This window comes from Aspergillus welwitschiae, assembly GCF_003344945.1.
Source record: "Aspergillus welwitschiae strain CBS 139.54b unplaced genomic scaffold BDQ94scaffold_81, whole genome shotgun sequence".
Classification (NCBI taxonomy): domain Eukaryota; kingdom Fungi; phylum Ascomycota; class Eurotiomycetes; order Eurotiales; family Aspergillaceae; genus Aspergillus; species Aspergillus welwitschiae.
The window spans coordinates 1-17607 of NW_020798775.1; the positions used below are offsets into that span (position 1 = coordinate 1).

General features: G+C 50.3%; 7 protein-coding genes across 7 annotated transcripts; 5 read left to right on the forward strand and 2 right to left on the reverse strand.

Moving 5' to 3' along the window:
- Positions 1 to 804: 804 nt before the first annotated feature.
- Positions 805 to 1086, forward strand: BDQ94DRAFT_164113 (uncharacterized protein; the record flags this gene model as incomplete). Its single annotated transcript, XM_026769910.1, has 1 exon — positions 805 to 1086. One exon carries the CDS (start codon positions 805 to 807, stop codon positions 1084 to 1086), a length of 282 nt encoding a protein of 93 aa, XP_026619881.1.
- Positions 984 to 1473, reverse strand: BDQ94DRAFT_154866 (uncharacterized protein). The gene has a single exon (XM_026768370.1). The coding sequence runs from the start codon at positions 1403 to 1405 to the stop codon at positions 1196 to 1198; it is 210 nt and encodes a 69-aa protein (XP_026619882.1). The 5' UTR covers positions 1406 to 1473; the 3' UTR covers positions 984 to 1195.
- Positions 1474 to 2649: 1176 nt separating this feature from the next.
- Positions 2650 to 3311, forward strand: BDQ94DRAFT_176084 (uncharacterized protein; the record flags this gene model as incomplete). Its single annotated transcript, XM_026772619.1, has 2 exons — positions 2650 to 2871; positions 2895 to 3311. The coding sequence occupies 2 exons, from the start codon at positions 2650 to 2652 to the stop codon at positions 3309 to 3311; spliced, it is 639 nt and encodes a 212-aa protein (XP_026619883.1).
- A 1142-nt stretch (positions 3312 to 4453) lies between these two features.
- BDQ94DRAFT_164117 (uncharacterized protein) lies at positions 4454 to 4988 on the reverse strand (the record flags this gene model as incomplete). The annotated part of the gene is made up of 5 exons (XM_026769911.1): positions 4454 to 4527; positions 4575 to 4635; positions 4688 to 4741; positions 4809 to 4878; positions 4957 to 4988. The coding sequence occupies 5 exons, from the start codon at positions 4986 to 4988 to the stop codon at positions 4454 to 4456; spliced, it is 291 nt and encodes a 96-aa protein (XP_026619884.1).
- Positions 4989 to 6450: 1462 nt separating this feature from the next.
- Positions 6451 to 7010, forward strand: BDQ94DRAFT_154872 (uncharacterized protein). Its single transcript, XM_026768371.1, is given in 2 exon segments — positions 6451 to 6812; positions 6828 to 7010. The coding sequence occupies 1 exon segment, from the start codon at positions 6572 to 6574 to the stop codon at positions 6785 to 6787; it is 216 nt and encodes a 71-aa protein (XP_026619885.1). The 5' UTR covers positions 6451 to 6571; the 3' UTR covers positions 6788 to 6812; positions 6828 to 7010.
- An 838-nt stretch (positions 7011 to 7848) lies between these two features.
- BDQ94DRAFT_154873 (uncharacterized protein) lies at positions 7849 to 8763 on the forward strand (the record flags this gene model as incomplete). The annotated part of the gene is made up of 2 exons (XM_026768372.1): positions 7849 to 8365; positions 8457 to 8763. A coding segment is annotated over exon 1 (216 nt), but the record flags the coding sequence as incomplete, so codon positions are not given.
- A 6002-nt stretch (positions 8764 to 14765) lies between these two features.
- On the forward strand, positions 14766 to 15414 carry BDQ94DRAFT_126986 (uncharacterized protein). The gene has a single exon (XM_026763883.1). It carries the CDS (start codon positions 14801 to 14803, stop codon positions 15230 to 15232), a length of 432 nt encoding a protein of 143 aa, XP_026619887.1. The 5' UTR covers positions 14766 to 14800; the 3' UTR covers positions 15233 to 15414.
- The last annotated feature ends 2193 nt before the right edge of the window (positions 15415 to 17607 follow it).

Consider the following 17607-nt stretch of genomic DNA (forward strand, 5'->3'; position numbering starts at 1 on the left):
TGACCGAATGCGCATAATCTCTGGCCAACGATCGGCTCGGGGCTGGAGTGCCTCGCCGTTCGGTACCTTGAAGTAGACTGCACCAAGAGGCGGGACTTGGGCCGAATTTGCCGACAGAGTTAGTCGGTTCAGTAGCGTTGACACCTGAACGCCCTTTGTCTCGCGTTGAAAGCTACCCAGGACCTGCTATATGGGCTAGAATGACTGTGGTCCGCTCTCGCGGCTACTTCGGGTTGAATTTTTCTGGAACGGAAAAGGACATCGGCCTGTCGATCTTGATAGAACAGCCATTGGACGGCCCTGATCCCTGGCATCACCACCGCTCAAGCACAATCTAGCGCAGCCAACGATCACTCTTCTCCATGTGACATGAATGTAAACTGACCATTCTAAGCTCTTTTCTGGACCGCATTATACTGTTCCCATGTCCCATGCTGTGACACGAGACACTTGGCGTCAGTGACGCCTCGGTCTTCATGGTTCGATGGAGGCCAACCGTCAATCTAGTCTTGAATAGCCTATTTACGGTTACCAAGCCGTAGGCCAGTCTCACCGGGAGATTGGCCTTCTATTTCCACCACGTTTCGGTGGGTAAGAGGCTTTGACGCGATTGTTCGACGCCATTGGCCTGCGCGGGACATGAGTACATTGGAGTTTCACGAAGACAATCGTATAGGAACCGCGTAAGCTGAGGGATGCGCTAGCAATTTCAGTCTACCTCCACCATTTCCATGTAACTACTGTAATCAGTAATGGACAGCGATGGAAGGGAAGAATGTACAGGGGATACGCCGGAGACATGAAATGAAACCGGGCGAGTTACAGCCGCCCAGGTCCGTGGTGTTTTCTGGGTTCTCCCCTTATGGGATCAAAGCGCACATCCCGATCACGCGTGGGTTAACGTTGATCCAGCCCGCTCGGGAAACCACGCGGACTATTACAGTATCTGTCTCCTACGTACAGCGCTTATTTGGCGTGGTAGACGTCCCGTACAACTTTGAACTCTTCCCTTCACTATTTCCAGGATTTATCTTCAAGAAGGCCCGCACAAAAGACGTTTCTTCTACCTTCACCCGCCTTGTCTAGAGCAATTCCAGATTCCAGGGGTGGGTTTCCCCGGCCAACTGGCGACCCGAGGAGAAGAAACCTCGCCGTGGATCAACCATCTCTCCAGCGCCGGCGGAGATTCTCGTTGTCAAGAGCTGGTGGCCTTGCCGCGCGTTGTACCCTTTTTGGTGCCGCTGCCAAACAAGGACCGGTGGTTTTGGTACACAGTCTCCTTGAAATCCTGATTCCACTGCTTCTGCTCCCTGGTAAAGTGGCTGGTCGGAGTTCTCCCTTGGCGGTATGCGTTGTGAAAGGTACAAGACCTTCTACAGCCAGTGTTTCTTGACAAAGGGGGCATGGACTATGATATTTGTGCCACAGGTTTACTGCATGGATGACTGGCAGTGATCAAAGTGCACCCGGGAGGTTTTAGTGAGATAGATCATAGTATTAACCGAGAATGGATTGGGACGCTCGCAAAGAAGTTGCCTACTGCTCCCTAGTAAGAGATCTGCTACGGCAAATGGCGGGTTCCTTCGTCCCAGACATGGAAAACGGGCCTGCAGTATTGTCTTTCTCATGACCCTCGAAAGTAATACGCGCACTGGCTACGGTAATGTCAGGAGACGGCCCCGAGAGTGAGTATGAGTAAAGGTCGGGTACTCACGCCGTCACAGACTAGCGAGAGTATAGGTTTCAGGCGGTCCAGTGCATCAGAGTCGAGCGGGCTCTCGGCGTATACCTCGTCCTTGGGGATCCCTCTGAATGCCTCCGTCTCGAAATGTTCCCGCAGGCCTGAAAATGACTTCTTCCGCGGCGCGCGTATTTGTAGATAGTCGAAATGTTGTTAGGTGCGGAGGCATCTTGGGGTATGGAGCTTGCTTGATGAATGACTCGCTGACGGTCGCTTCAGGCCGACAGTCTACCCCGCTAGGTCACACGCTAGTCCACATATGACAATCACATCGCATCTTTGACAGGATGAGCCTCTGGACCTCCGACTGATGCCCCTGAAAAGTTGGATGACCTTAATTTTCCAGCGATGTGCGAGTAAGTCAAGTAGCCGTCTACCATCTGTTAGCATAGTCCATGGCCAAGTTGCGCTGACCGACCTGTCCGGCCTAGGCTTAGAGCGGAGACTTCGGTAAGGAACCCACAGCTGATTTTCTTTTGTGTCGTCATGTGCAAGATCCGTCTGTCCGCCTTCTCCCCATGCGACTTCTTAACACGAACTACTGGCGCAGAAGGGGGTGATGTAATAATCTCCGACGGGAATAAACAGTTGGGAGGCACCTCGAGAGGAAATGTCAGCTTTGCATGGGTCAAGGATAGATGACCACGTCACAAGATGCGGGGCCACCAATCACTAGTGTCTTCTTTCCTCTCGAAGATTATGCAAAGGATACCGAATAAGGCAGACCTAGGAATTCCAAAGCCACCCTCCAGCTTAGCTTGTAATCATAATGGAGGGGCTGGACCAAACCATCAAGGTTAAGCTGTATTTAATATAAAGAGGGTGTTTAGTAGAACCTTTAAGTAGGTTCTACTAAACACCCTCTTTAAGGCCCAAACTACAAACGGGCGGCCTCCAGAGTCACAACAATGGCCTCAGCCGAGAGACCCCGAATTCTTCTTCTCTCTCTCGCATATCGCGACTTTCTCGATGAAGTCTACTGCACGCTCTTCAGCAGGCTCTCAGAATTGGCCAACATCAAGCGCGCGAAGACCGCGAACGCCGCGCTTCAAATAATCGGCGAGACCACCTTCAAAGCAATCATCATAACAGACGAAGGCCTTGCCGAATCCAATCAAGAGAACCAGGAAGTGCTCGCTAAATAAAAGCTTAGGTCGAAAAAGGCGGGATTGCCATAGTCGGCCTGCACTTCCCCAACTTCACGCCCATGGATAAGTTCAGGAGGTTCTTCGAGGCCTTTGGCCTTGCCTGGAAAAATGGCGACTATCATCGCACAACCTTCCGGCTTAATCCATCGGTCCTCTTGCCCGAAAGCATTGAGGCAGCTTCGTTGCCTGGGCCGTATAGCATGAAGGTTCTTCATGTCAAGAACGCTAAGCGTCAGGAAAAGATCTTTATTCCGATTGAAGGCGCGGTAACTCAAAGTCTTGTTTTCCCTCCAGATTATGTGAATCAGACTCAAGCTGCCGTTGCAGGGGCAAGGCTCGGGTGGGGTTATCTTGTTTACTGTGGAGATGTTAATGGGGAGGATGGATCAAATCAGCTTATATTGGCGCTTTGCGGGTTTTAGGGACAATACAGTCTCATGAATATTATGATAGCTAGCGAGGGGAGGCGGTTTGGCAGGAAATGATCAAAGCGCTGAGTCCACTAATTACGTGATTTCCACTGGTTTGAATGAAGGTCTTGCATATTCTTATTATGGAATTTGATCCATACCATTCTCACCATGCCCGGTTCTACTGTCGAGAAGGAATATCAGCGTCGAATCTCAGCGATTAAGACAGTTATGGCTTTCTGTGTCGTGGAAGAGAAATCGCCTACTAGACGATCGTGTGTGTGTGTGTGTGTGTGTGTGTGTGTGTGTGTGTGTGTGTGTGTGTGTGTGTTCATACTCTGACCCCTCGCAATTTAAAGCGATATGCAGGATCTCCCTATCTACCTATCTCTATATATTCCTTTATATACATTGAACCACTACTTTCCTGACGAATTTGGAGCCTCGTCGAGGCCTATGTTGGCCTAGTCGCCTAGTGTTTTGTTCTGCGGCCCCCGTGGCGCGCGACTTTGAAACCTCTGGGACGCTTCTGCAAAGTCCAGTACAGCCCCGAGGGTGCCGTGATCTTGTTCAGCGTCTTGTGCCTTACCTTCCTTACCTTGTTGCCCTCCTAGCATGTTTGAGATGCTGCTAAACGCAGCTCCAATCTTCCTCCGCAGTTGTTGTCGCAGGTATCTGAGTTTCGGGCAGTCCACCAGTACGTGGACTACCGTCTCACGAGCTCCACAGATACATCTGTCATCGTCCTGGAACCCATGTTGTTTCTGGTACGTTGCCAGCCAAGGGTGACCCGTCCGAAGTTGTGTGAGTGTGTCAGGAAGCTTGTGCAACTATATGGTCTACCTACAGCCGCCGCGGGCATTCCTTTGGTTGAAAGCACGACATGTCCCAATGACCACAAAGGTTAACACAACAAGGGCAGTTGAAGGAAGAATTTTCTGACTATTGTTCGTGGGGAATTGTGAAGGATAGCCGGACGTTGATCGCTACGTCAGGGAAAGTGTAACCGCATTTCTAAGAATGGACATGCTAGCCCTCGAGAAGCCCGGCCTTGGTTTGCTCGGGATCATGGGCTTGCTAGTTCACCTGGTTAATTAACAGCTTGTAGAGAATAACCTGGGGTATTGGGTTGGTCTTGGGGGCTTACAGGTCGGCTAGTTTGACCGATGAGAATGGTGCGCATGGTGCGGTCTGCAAAGACGTCTGCCCCGTCTTTTGTTCGATTCATCTAAATGATCCCTTAGTGAAGGTTGCGTCAAGAGAATACCAACTCACGCCTCATAGCGAGCTCGGTAGCTTCGCAACACGGATGGTTCGATGTGCTAGAGCGGATTTCCTGGCATTGGTCAGCCCCCTCTATCTAGAAGTGGTCATTTGCATTGCCATACCAGCTGACCGTTCCACGACTCCGAGTTCCTTTGGTGAATCACAAGTCCCCATATCTACATATGGTCTGTCAATCCCAACTACTCGGTCTGTTTTCAAGGGTTGGGCCATGCGTGTGCTCACCATGGCGGTAGACAATGCCCATATAGTCATGACCATGGCAAGAAGCATGACTGAATCTGAGAATAGAATTCTGTATGCTGTACTTTCACCAGCTGCTGTCCTCGATGGAATGGAGCAAGGAAGAATCGAGGAAGAAGTTCATACGTACTCTCCATATATGTTGCCCAATTTGGTCGACATCCCGACAACCCCATTTTTGGTGGGGTTGGGTTGATAAAAGGTTTTGTTGTTAGGGTGGAATGCTGCTGGCTTGACGAATTCTCATGGTCGTATCCGCCCGCCAAATTAATGCCCAGCACGGCCATGCTCGACCTCGAATCATATGGAACTGGAGGCATCGGAGGCTGAGCAAATTATCAACCTGCTGACCTGGTTTTGATGAGCGATCCCTTAGAGTGGGCAATATATTCAATCTTGGCGCGCCTGTTGGTTTCGTATGTGTCTCGTAGAATTACGAAAAGCCGATTGTGCAGGACACGCTGGAGTGTCCAGAATTGGTCATTTTATATATCATTGACCATTTATGTACAAAACATATAGACCATTGATGCGTATGATTACAATCGCGAGCGACAAGGATCACATTTGTAGTAGCCTAGGGCAGTAGTATATACAAATTTTAGTATACCCATGTGTTGGTCTTCTCGCTTTACGCCCTTGGCTCAGAGGTTGAAAACCGAGGACATAATATTGTCTCAAATTGATCCCCTGGACAGCTTCCTCACAAGGACTAGTCCCGGGCCTTCCCGAGCACCAGCAAATGTTGATGCCCAGGACAACAACAATTAATTAGAGGGACCGACCAGAAGGCGGTGAAGTGATGCGCCCGCACAGATTGCGCATCCCGTTCCCGGAGACGACATCGCAAATATTTGACCGTGTCTACTCGGTGATTCCTTTATCATTTTTTCCCAACTCTCGCCATCATTTGACCAGATCTTCACCATTCCTTGCCTCTTTACCTCATTTCCCTCACTTCTCCCACTCACTCTCTTTACTTCTATCGTTTCCTTTCCTTTTGTCCCTTTTGTGACCCGCTTCATTTGCCCTAGCCCTGGTCTGCAGGTCATCCAGCTCCCCCACTGGGTCTCCCATCGACCGCGATCAGGCACCTCAAAAGGCGTTCATCACATTCTGAAAGACGCATGGTCGCATCCAGCCTGGTCAATTCTCTTTAGCGTGGAGCCGAGTCATGCTGCGCCCAAGGCAAAGCAGGGTTGGGGTTCGAGATCTCGTGTGATTGCGCTATTTGTGGTCTTGGAAACACTGTGCTTGCGAGGGAGTGAAGAATCAAACATGACCTTCCGGATTACTCTATGGATGGATAAGGCCAGAACGAAAGGGTCAGATCTCCATCTTGGGGTAGAGAACCGCTGAATGTCTCCATGCAATCTGGCCGACCAGAATCGGTAGCCATGGTAAACTGAGGGTAACGGTGGGCAACATACTGGCTGGTACCGTGTGCTCAAGACAGAATATCTCAGCCATCGAGAGCCTGTCGGTTAGGACAACAGAGAAATTTGTCGCTGTGTTTTGCCTTGGTGGATACTGCTATCTTGAGGGCCAGGCGGTTGTGCTCGTAGCGATAGAAATGCCCGACTCTGTACTCTCTGAATTTAATCACATACTATTATGAGTAGTCATGTTGCGTTGACTGTTGATGATTGATGAATTTCTGACCACAAGACGCGAGCCCAGTCATAATCGACTGTGATTCTGTGCCTTGACCTGCTACAGTACCGAGATTAGGTTAGCTCAGCTAGATGGCCGGGCGTTTGAGGAAAGCTCTTGTTGGAAGCCTTTGTGCTCGGAAACACCGTCAAATGTTGACCTCGGTTATATCAACGAGATTGATGCGCGGGTTTTCCATGGAGGCAATAATCAACCTCCAATCTCTCCTCATCTCAAGTGACTCGGCAAAGTATAATGTTCAGTCAGAGGATGTGCCCATTCAAGTGGGTGAGGGCAGTTCACAATAGGCCCTCGGAGAGTGTCCGTCTGAAGATTGTCCGTTTGAAGAGTGCCTGTCTGGTAGCTGGGTGAAAGACCTCGCACCAACAAGGTACTCTACCCAGGCTCTGCGAAAAGCAGAGCCCGGTTGGGTCAGAAAAAGGTAGATATGTAATTCGAACAAGGTGCAAATTCATAAACATGACCAACCAGGGCTGTGTTTGACTGAAACCACGGCTTCCCTGCTGGTACGCGAACGGTGGAGTGGATAGAACCGAATTGCCCGTTCGTTTCGACGAATCTTCACCGGGTACCGAAACCTGAACACCCAAATTGAACACTCCAAATCTGCCCGATCACTCTACTACCATCATCATACGGCATCACGCTTGGTAGGAATCGGCGAACTTGTAGGTGACCGTCTGTTTCTCATCCAAAATGTGGTGGGCCCTTTGAGATGCCGGATCGCGGTCTATTATAACCCGGACCTCGGGATCTGGATGTCCTGCAGACCAAGGGAAATGGCCGGTGTAGCTGGTGGAAAAGTGGTAAAAACTTCCACCGGGTGGGCATGGTCGGGTACTCCATTCAACCGTCTTCTTTGGAACGGGTACGTGCCATGAGAAGTTGCGGGACATTGATATCTGCAGAATTGCCCGGCTAGTATAGTGTTCCTAATCAGGTATAGAGCATCACGCTTGGCGTGGAAGTACGTGGTCTATAAAGTCACCTTCATGGACCCATCAACGGCAGCCAGCTTTCGTGCGACAGTGTCCCGTCTTCTAACCATCCTCTTTCTCGAAGTATTGTAAGAGGTTGCCATAGATGTGACTTTTCATTTCCTACGCTTCCCTAGTCCTCTTACTGGAGTGAGAAGGCTGACTTGGTTTGAGGCCGAGTCGACACCTCCAGGCCCAGTGAGGATAAGGCATTGTTGGGGCAGGAGATATTTCAACAGTACACCCGAGCCTTACTCACAGATACTAGTCTGCTTGAGTGGGAGTTGCAGCAAGCCTGCGTACCCACCAAATGACAACAAGTGCTCGTTCTGACTTGTTGCCACGAGCTACGGTTTAGGAGGTGCTTCTACAGGTAAGCGACCAATTTTCTATAGATTTTTGGTTCTTTTTGAAGATTGGGCAGGATGCATCCTCCGCGAATCCGGCCGGGAACATATTCTGTTTCTTCTCCCGAGATTGGCCTATGGAATTCTTACTGCACAGCTTCTTCTCCACCGATTCTGAAACGGCATGCTCATGTTCTCTCCTGCAATCTGTGTATACCAGTCCGGACCTCTTCTTCCCTTGTCCAGGCGAATTCGTGTGTTCGTGGTTCGACGCAATCTGCTGTTAGATTGGGAGTCCAAAAACCTGCCCGAAGTAGGCAGAAAGATTCGGCTTATCGAATTTAGAAGCGCCGACTTTAGAGGGACATCCATTACGGTGTCACACCCCACTGCCATCTGATCGGCTCCGTCGTTTGACGGGAAGCGGGTGAGTAATATCGGATAAATGCAGACCAGTGTTTCTCCTAACGAGCACGCGTGATAGGTTGCGTCTCCGCTTTACGCGTGTCCACATCAACTACGGTCCCAAAATCCAGACTTGCTATCATTTCAAGCATGTTGGAAAAGGATATGGGCTGACTGTTTGCCTCGTCGTTGTGCGCTCTGCCCTGGGAGATGATCACGACACTCACCCAGATGCTATGGATATGGCCGTTGAACACAAGCAATCTGGTGAGCCAGAGGAACGAAATGAAGATACGTTCTTCTTGCAATCGATGTCCAAGTGGGAGTGCGGTTGTGGTCTGCTTGAGAAGCCAAAAACATCGCTGACCGCTCCTATAGGACGATTTCTGTACTGCCAAATGTAATTCTGAACCCCTGCTGCACAGTACCGAAAGGTGGGACATCCTTTGCGAATATAGCCGATAGATGGACGATATAATCTGACGTCTACTCCGCAAAAGTTGGCAAGGGATTGGGCGAAACTGTTTCCCTGCGTCCAGAACCCCCAGGACGTCCCTGGTGGCGGCTGCGTGAAGGACGTGCGAACTGTCCCTAGACAGCCATAGCCGAAGTCAGTTTCCATATCAATGCGCCCTGGGCATAGGAGAGCGTTATCCAGCTGCTTGATGACGTTGGTGGTCATGACCAAGATGTGGCCTCCCCGCGCAGTTACGTCCATGTACACTTTCAAGCAAAGCAGACAGAGCGACTCCGTTGGAGGATAGTTTCAATGTCACTTCCATTTCAGGGCCTTGGTCGACTTCGGAAGTCTCGCGAATGTTGTCGGGAACGTGATACCGAAATGCCTACGATAAAGCGACTCAAACACAGTGGCCAGATCATGTTTCTCATTTCTCATCGCCAATGGGCTCTCTCACGATAGCAAAGGGTAGGCGTTGGTCCCCATTTGATAGTCATCTACTAGCGAGAAAGGTCTCACACTACTCGGGACCCCAAGCTGTAGCATAAAGCGAATTGGCCGCCAAATTGATCGGCAAGAGGAAGTACTTGCCGGCAAATCCACAGCAAGGAGGCACCCACGCGGTGTAATTTGACAAAAAAAAAACAGACAAGGACAACGGGCTTTTCCCTACTTGTTGATGAGCCCCAATGGGCGATAATTGCACGGTGTCGAGCCCGCAAAATCTAGATCATCCAATAGCGTCGTCACGCAAACAGGCATTCAACGAGAGGAGTAAGCCAATTCACTCTGTTTGGAAAGAATTCTTGCTGATTAAATGCTTAATTACATACTTCATCTCAGCAAAATCGTATAATGGAAGCATTAGTGCTTACATTAAACGGATTGTGGGTATCGAGAGTGACGCAATCAAAAGAGTCGTCCCGCTACGATATCTCCATTTGCTAAGGATCGGAAGAGTTATGGAACTTTACTATCTACTACATGGCAACTTTAGATATCATCAAGCCGGCGCATTTGGCGGGGAGAATGTCTCTGAAACGACGTATTGCAGCCTGAGGCAACTGTGGACTCCGGCCAAGGGGGTGAATTAGCTGGTAATTCAATGACTTCAATGCCACGCTCTTCCGCACTCTATTTCCCGCGCGCGCTGAACACAACCCACCCCCAACGCTGTTGAGTCCGATGTACATCGAGTAATCCTATTGACAAGGGATGAAGGAAACAAAAGCGGAATCACGACGTCAGGTTAAAGAACAACAAAGGCTGCGAGAAGCGGCAGAGCGCCGTGAGGAGGAAGAGGGACGGGCACGAGGTGAGGTCGAACGGCAAGTGCAACCCAACACCCTGTTTCGCCTCCTCGATCGCTGCCACAGCTCTCTATCCCAGGCGATCCAAATTGAAGCAGATGCGACCCTCATGACTCAGGGCAACGCGGCCGACCCGCTGAACCGACTCTACCCCAAGCATATCGCCCCTTGGCGTGATTTCCCGATCTACAGGAACAAGTCTGAGACAATCCTGCAAGCTTTCTCCCCCCAAATGGCTGAACCTGAGCCAGAGGAAGGGATGAACCCCGCGGAGGAGCTACCATGGGAACTAATCACCGAACAACAGTTTCACCGGTCGCTCATAGTCGCCAAGAGGACTACAGCCCCTGGCAGAGGTGATATCCCCACGCCTGTCTGGAAACACCTGTGGTTTTCCTCAAATACAGTATCACCACGATCATCACGAAGTCAGTGGACCTGGGCCACTATTCCAGACAATGGAGGCATGCGCGGATTGTCGTACTGCGGAAACCGGGCAAACCCGATTATGCAGCCCTGGGGGCATACCGACGGATCTCACTACTCAACACCTTGGGGAATATTCTGGAGGCTGTCATGGCCCGATGGCTGTCGTACTGGGCAGAGGAACATAAACTCATTCCAGAGAAACAGTATGGAGGCAAGCCAGGACGAAAATAGAGCAAGCCCTGCAGGTCTTGCCCAGAGATCTCACTCTCACAAATCCTCTATGAAGTCTATAAAGCAGACCTAGTTGACCAACCGGCCGACAGCAACAGCGGGGCACTGGCCTTTAACGTAACCCACGGTTAAACGGCCCACACGGTTAGGCGGCCCAGCTGGTAATACTATACAAAAGCTCCTTTTTGAACATAAGATATCTCAACCATCAAAAGTCGAAGAGACATGAATTTTGATATATAGAATTGAAAATAGTATAAAGAATCTTTAGCTACGTTCTAAAAATCTTATAAATATATATAATAGATTATCATAATACAATACCTGTATTTTATATGTATTATATAAAAATAAGATCTATTGATATAAATGAAAAATTTAATTCTGAATTTATAATATTAGAACCACTCAAATACAGTATTCGCTGAGATATAATAGATTTAAAAAAGCATCTTTTATATGGGATAGTAGGATGGGCCGCCTAACCGTGTGGGCCGTTTAACCGTGGGTTACGTTATCGATGACTAACTTTCCGCTGACTCATCAGCTCATCAGCGGATGAACATATCGAAGGAATCTAAGAGGAGGACATCCTGTGAATTGAAGAGTGGGCAACGGCATCTTCGGCCGGAACGGATGCGCCAGCTCTACCAGACCTATGTGATACCAGTGTTGGATTACGCATCCGCGGTCTGGCATAAACCACTTCAACACAAGACCCATTCAAGGCTTCTCGAGACAGTCCAACGGACAGCTCTCACCTGGATTCTTTCAACCTTCCGAAGTATCTACGGCAGCACTCGAAGTCGAAACCCCACATGCTGCCCACCCACATGCGACACAAGCAACAGGCACAAATTGTGATATCTCGCTTTAGCACCTTACTGAAAGACCATCCAGTCCATGGTGTCATCAGACGTGTAAGGGTATGCAGTACCCACATCGGCAATACGGCACGTTTTACCCTGGCAGAGACACTGCGAACAAGGAACCTCAATAAGCTGCAAGCCTAGAAAAGAATTGACCCCAGACCACACCTTGGCAGGCCCAATTTCTTACAAATATCGAAATCGAGCCAGATCGGGAGAAAGCATAGGCCAGTGCTTTAACAAGAGCGGCCATAACCAAACTAACAGTCTTTTCAGACGCCTTGGGCAGAGAGAACCAGCTGGGGCCGCGGGCAGTGGCTCTCAACCACAACCAGCAGATCATAGGGTCTCGACAAGTCAACATTGGTTTGATAAAGTTCTGGTCCGTCTACGCAGCCGAGCTAATGATGACCTCTTATGCAATCGGGCTGGTTTTTTCAGCTGGCGCAGAAGAACCAAAGGTCTACGGCAATAGATCCAGAGCAAGCGACAATTCTTAGTGACAGCAGGTCGGCCCTGCGGGTCATGAAAAAGTCCTGGAACAAATCAAGTCAGCGTATCATTCAGGCGATCCACTACTCAGCCGGGGAGCTCAGGGCACGAGAGATCCCATTGCGACTACAGTGTATCCCGGGCCACTGTGGTGACCCTGGCAATGCGGATAGACTAGCCAAATACGCAGTGGGGAGTGAAAAGGCAGACGCCCTTCTAGACGTATTCTTCACGAGAGAAAGGGTACATCTGCCAGGATATTAGCGATGAACAGCAACAAGAATGGAGGACCTCTCAAAATGGAGGACATCTCGGCCGCATTGATCTGGTTCTGCCGGCCAACCGGACCCGCCGGCTCTACTGCTCGCTCCCCCGAAATCGAGTCTACTCACTCACCCAACTCCGTACTAGCCAGTCATTGCTGGCGACGCACGGAAAACAACGCGGGTTCCGAGACAATGAGAAATGTGAATATGGAGCAACTGAAACCGTTGTCCATGTACTATTCGACTGCACACGGCTGTGCTACGCTGATTCCTCCAATGGAAGATTGGGGAGCGTTAGAATTTCAGATATGCTGGGAGGAGCAGGCCAAGGCAGGGAAGGTAGATAAGAAGATGCTTCGCAAGACAGTAGCATCTTCGGGGCGGTCCTGGACTTTGCGGAGGCATCGCAGAGATTCCGAAGTCGCGCGCCACGAGGGCAGCAAAACACAACCCCAGACACTGGCCACCACAGGCCTTGACGAGGCTCCAAGTTCGTCAAGAAAGTTATAGTCTTGCTGTATGTATTTGAGGTACTTGGCGGGTTTCCCCGTGAGTTTTGGGTACCCAAAAACAGCAATATGGCGAGGTTTACCCATTTCTATACCTAAACGTAGATGTTCAACCTCAAAGCCCTTTTCTTCATGTGAATGCTACTAAGAGAAACCCCTCGTGGAAACTCAACTTCAGGCACACTGCAAAGAAGTAGTCAGTGGATATTCATAACTCAAGTGCTTATAACATATAATCTCGACCAAGTGCAAGCACATCATCACTTGGTAAAGTTCATCAATAGATTGCATGGATTGTAATATAATTAACCACAGACAAATAAACTGCAGTGCATACATATTTGGTACAATATGGTGTAGGGTGTAACACGTAGATAATATGTTCGAAAGTCGCTTCCAGTGTATGTGGGCCAGCCATGTTAGCGAGACCTAGACATTATTTCGGCCTAACTACCTTTTGTAGTAGTCTCCAAATTTTGTGCTGATGGGCGATTTGATACACTCTTAACCGCCCGCAAGAGCAGATTATGGTACGCACTTAGGTGCTGGTGATAAGTTGCTTCCGTTCCGTTGAATGCCATGTATGTGTTATTACAATCGAGCATATAGATACCTTTCGAAGACTGATTGAATGGTCGCCTCAACTGTGCACTAACCTGTGCAGTAACCTGTATATAATGGGGTTAGATGCTCTTCTTCGAACGTCTTGCAGTGATACCTTTGCGTTATTGCCATCGCACATCGCGTATATAAGCTGTATATGATTCTGACGTATGCTATCAGCAGATATTGATCGCTGCTGTGCACAAGGACGCTTCTGTCGATAAAGATCCATCGTCCGAAAATTGTTGGTGAGCGGTTTGGAAGAGATGGTGATAATACACGAAAGCCGGCAGAACCACACGAAATCGGGTTCCGTACGTTATTGGAGTCTTTCCTAGTAAATCGGCGTAGCTGCTATAGTTGAGACAACGGACTGCTGCACATTTTTCTGAAGAGCTTCTTTGTGAGTTATTCCGATGTTCCTGGCCTGTTTGGGTAGAAGTGATCTTCAGTGTCCGAAATTTATCACTTTCGAGGTGGGTTCGTTCTATCAACAAGTCCAGGGCTAGGGCTTTCACATAGGTGACGTCATAGCTTGTGTCAAGATCTTGCAGGTTTACGGAGTAGACCCCACGGATATAGTAGCCTGAACTTATTGTTGCAAGGTTCAGATGACTGAAAACAGGTTTCACCGTTTCGGCCTCCACCCCCAATATGTTCTGGTGATACGAACACCGTGGTTCCTTGATTTGGCATCTTAGAATGTCCCACGGGCACTCTCTAGGCCAATGATTTTTCTCCCTTAAATATTTATGGTACGTAACGGTGGCTAACGAGGGCGGTGGGACCTCAGCAATACGCGTATGAAGGAAATGCTTGTAAAGATGGGGCAGCTAACGTTATTTCTTTCGGTGTACGAACCGAGCCGCATCAAGCAACTCCACTTGTACGGTACTGTAAATCTGGTCATTTTGGGGTAGCTTCTTTCCGCGGACTATCAATTGCACCGACCGTGTCAATTACTGTAACGAATGAAAACAACTCCCCTCAGCTCAGAACGAATTCTTGGAATTTCTCGTTAAAGAGAAGCTTAATTGATCTTAAACCTGGTTCAATCTATTAATTAACCGTGCTTCTGACTATCGCCCAATACCCAGAAGTCATGGTTAGTGGGACTACTTGGCCAGTGTTGGGGATCCAGCCCCTGAACCACCTCGAGCATGCCACGCAAATCATAGCCGAGGCCACAGCACTGCTGGAGCTTGACAACACCAAACGCGCCAAATTACCAGCCCAATCCCTGGAAGCCTTTCTGAATAGTGTGATCAAACTAGCTAAGAAAACCCGAGGGCAACCTTCGGCACAGGAGACCTTGGGGAAACTAAACAGCTTGCAGCCGATCGCAGAGGACATCACCCTCATTAAAAATGCTGTCAACAATGTACTCGCGTCGCCCGCTCCCATGCCACCCAATGCAACCACCCGAATCGCTTCCTGGGCGGATGTAGTCCGCTCGGGCACGCCCTCGTACCCGTCCACGCCGAATAGCAGAGCCTCCGCAACCGCAAGCGTCAAGGATAGGGAAACCGTAGTGAAACTCGATGCAAATTCCGCGGCCGTTCTCCGCAAGATATCGCCGGAGGACCTCCGCAAACGAGTGAACGATGCCTTGGGATCACGGATAAACCTGCTTGGGAAAGCTCCACGCGTCATAGCAGCAAAGCAGCTGAAAAGCGGCGATGTATTACTCCACACCGCAACCACGGCAGAGGCAGACACACTGAAGAGCACCGAAGAGGAAATGGGTCAAGGTTCTCGGGACGACCGCACGAGTGATCAAGCCCACGTATGGAGTGATCGTCCACGGATTACGCACCGACAAGGATTCAATTGATACCGACAATCAAGACAGAGCTATCGAGAAGATCGAATCGGAGAACGCCGTACTCCATGAAGGAGCGAAGGTAGCCTACGTAAGGTGGTTGACCAAGGAAGGGAGAAGGAAAGCAGCCTCCTCCCTTGTCGTGGAATTCACGACATAATACCACGCTAACTGGGTCATCCGAGAGGGACTGGTATTGAACGCAATCCACCACGATTGCGTCCTGTACAATCGGTCATGCAGGCTCAAGCAGTGCTATCGTTGCCACGAATATGGCCACATCGGACCCCAGTGCGACGCCGAAGAGAGATGCGGACACTGCGCGGGAGCGCACAATACCAAGGAATACATAACGAGGGACGCTGACCCGAAACCCGCGCCCAAATGCGTGCTGCGTAAGGGTCAACACATTGCCTGGAGCAACGCTTGCCCGCGAAGACGGAGAGAGCAAGCAAGGATAGAGCAAGCCCGGAAGACCCGTCCTATCTTTCACTACGAATCAGACGAATCAAGACCAGCAGCTGCTGGAACCGCCACCGGCGGAGGCGTAGAGAGGCCTTCGAATCCGCTTGAGAGGGGAAGTGACCTAGTAAATTTGACCGATACACCGACCCTGAGTCTGCCCGCTAGCCAATCTCATCAGTATGACCTCCGAAGGACTATCCAGCCATCAACACGCGCGGCAGAGGATGAATGGCAAACGGCACGTCGTAGACGACGAACACGATCGCCCCAGAAGGGTAGCCAGAGGGATAGAAGCCGAAGCCCAAGGGCTAGTCAGGGCCGCTCAGCTCTGTCGGAAAGGCCTGTGAATGCCACCCTGGGAAGAGGGAATGCGCGCGACCAAGCAGTCCCGGGAGAGAAGATGCAGACACTAGAGAACTTCTTCCAACTCACCCCCAGCCAACAATGAGCGCACGACCAACTCTGTCAATACTGCAGTACAATGTAATGAAGTCTCGGGACAAAGTCATGGCCGCATTGCTGCGAGACAGAAAAATCACAAGCTACGATGTGTTGGCTATCCAGGAGCCATGGCGAAACCCTTTCGTCCATGCGACCCACAATCCCATCCCTCAACATCTCGAAGTGGCCTACTATGACCACAGGAAGACTCGCGTCTGTGTATTTGTAAACAAAAGGATCGCGAGCCATCACTGGACAGTCACACACTACACACCAGACCTCGGCCACTGGAGCTAAAGTGGGGTGCGCATGAGGAAACCATCATCATTTCACAATGTCTACAACCCCGTCCCGAGCCTCGAACCCACTAACAGCGCCACAACAACGTTACAAAGTGTGCTAGACCGGTGGAAAGACGCGGAACAAATTGTGGTAGGAGACTTCAACCTGCACCATCCCTATTGGGGAGGACTCAGGGTGCAAACGCCAGACTCCGAGGCGGAAGAGGCCCTCCAGATAATAGAAGAGTATCAGCTGGGCCTCCTATATGAGCCAGGAACGGCCACGTTCAGGGTAAGGGACACGGAAACGACTATAGATCTTTCCCTGGCCACTCCAAGCCTACAAGACAGCCTTATCCGATGCCGCCCACGGGACGACCTAGACCACGACTCTGACCACATCCCCTTGGAAACTGTACTGGCCAAGCCAAACCGGAACAGAACAGCCTCGGAACGGTGGAACTGGGAACGTACAGATAGAGAGAAGCTCTACGCGACGTTGGACCGCCATATGCCCACCACAACCGGGCTGAAAACGGAAGAAGACATCGACAGCGCTACCAAAGGGATAGTGTCAGCAATTTTGACAGCCGTCCAAGAGTCAACACCGAAATCACGAATTAGCCCACGGTCGACCCCGGGTTGGACAAGAGAATGTAAAGAGGCTCAGCAGCTCGCACGACGACTAAGGCGACAGTACCAACGTAGACGAACACCTGAAGCCTGGGAAGCATACCGTCGAGCGAGAAACCATAAGGCAAGACTCATCAGAAAGACACTACGGGACTATCACAGAGCAAGAATCAAGGAAGCGACGAACTCCCCAGATGGCCTTTGGAAGCTGGCGAAATGGGCCCGGAACAGGGAGCCACGCACCACATCCATACCACCACTCCAACGACCAGACGGGCAGATGGAAACGGACGCAGCTAGGAAACTGGAGCTGTTCAGAGAAGCTTTCTTTCCACCTCCCCCGGAAGTAGACCTAGAGGACATCAAGGGCTACAGATACCCAAGCCCGCTGTGCTTCCCAAGGGTCACTCTCAACGAAGTCATTAGATCGATAAAGCGAATGCCCGGGAGAAAGGCGCCGGGAAAGGACACGATTCCGAGCCACCTACTCCATAACATCACTCCCTATATAGCACAGCCTCTCCAACGCCTGTACAACACCTGCCTCAGGCTCCACTACTGTCCCCG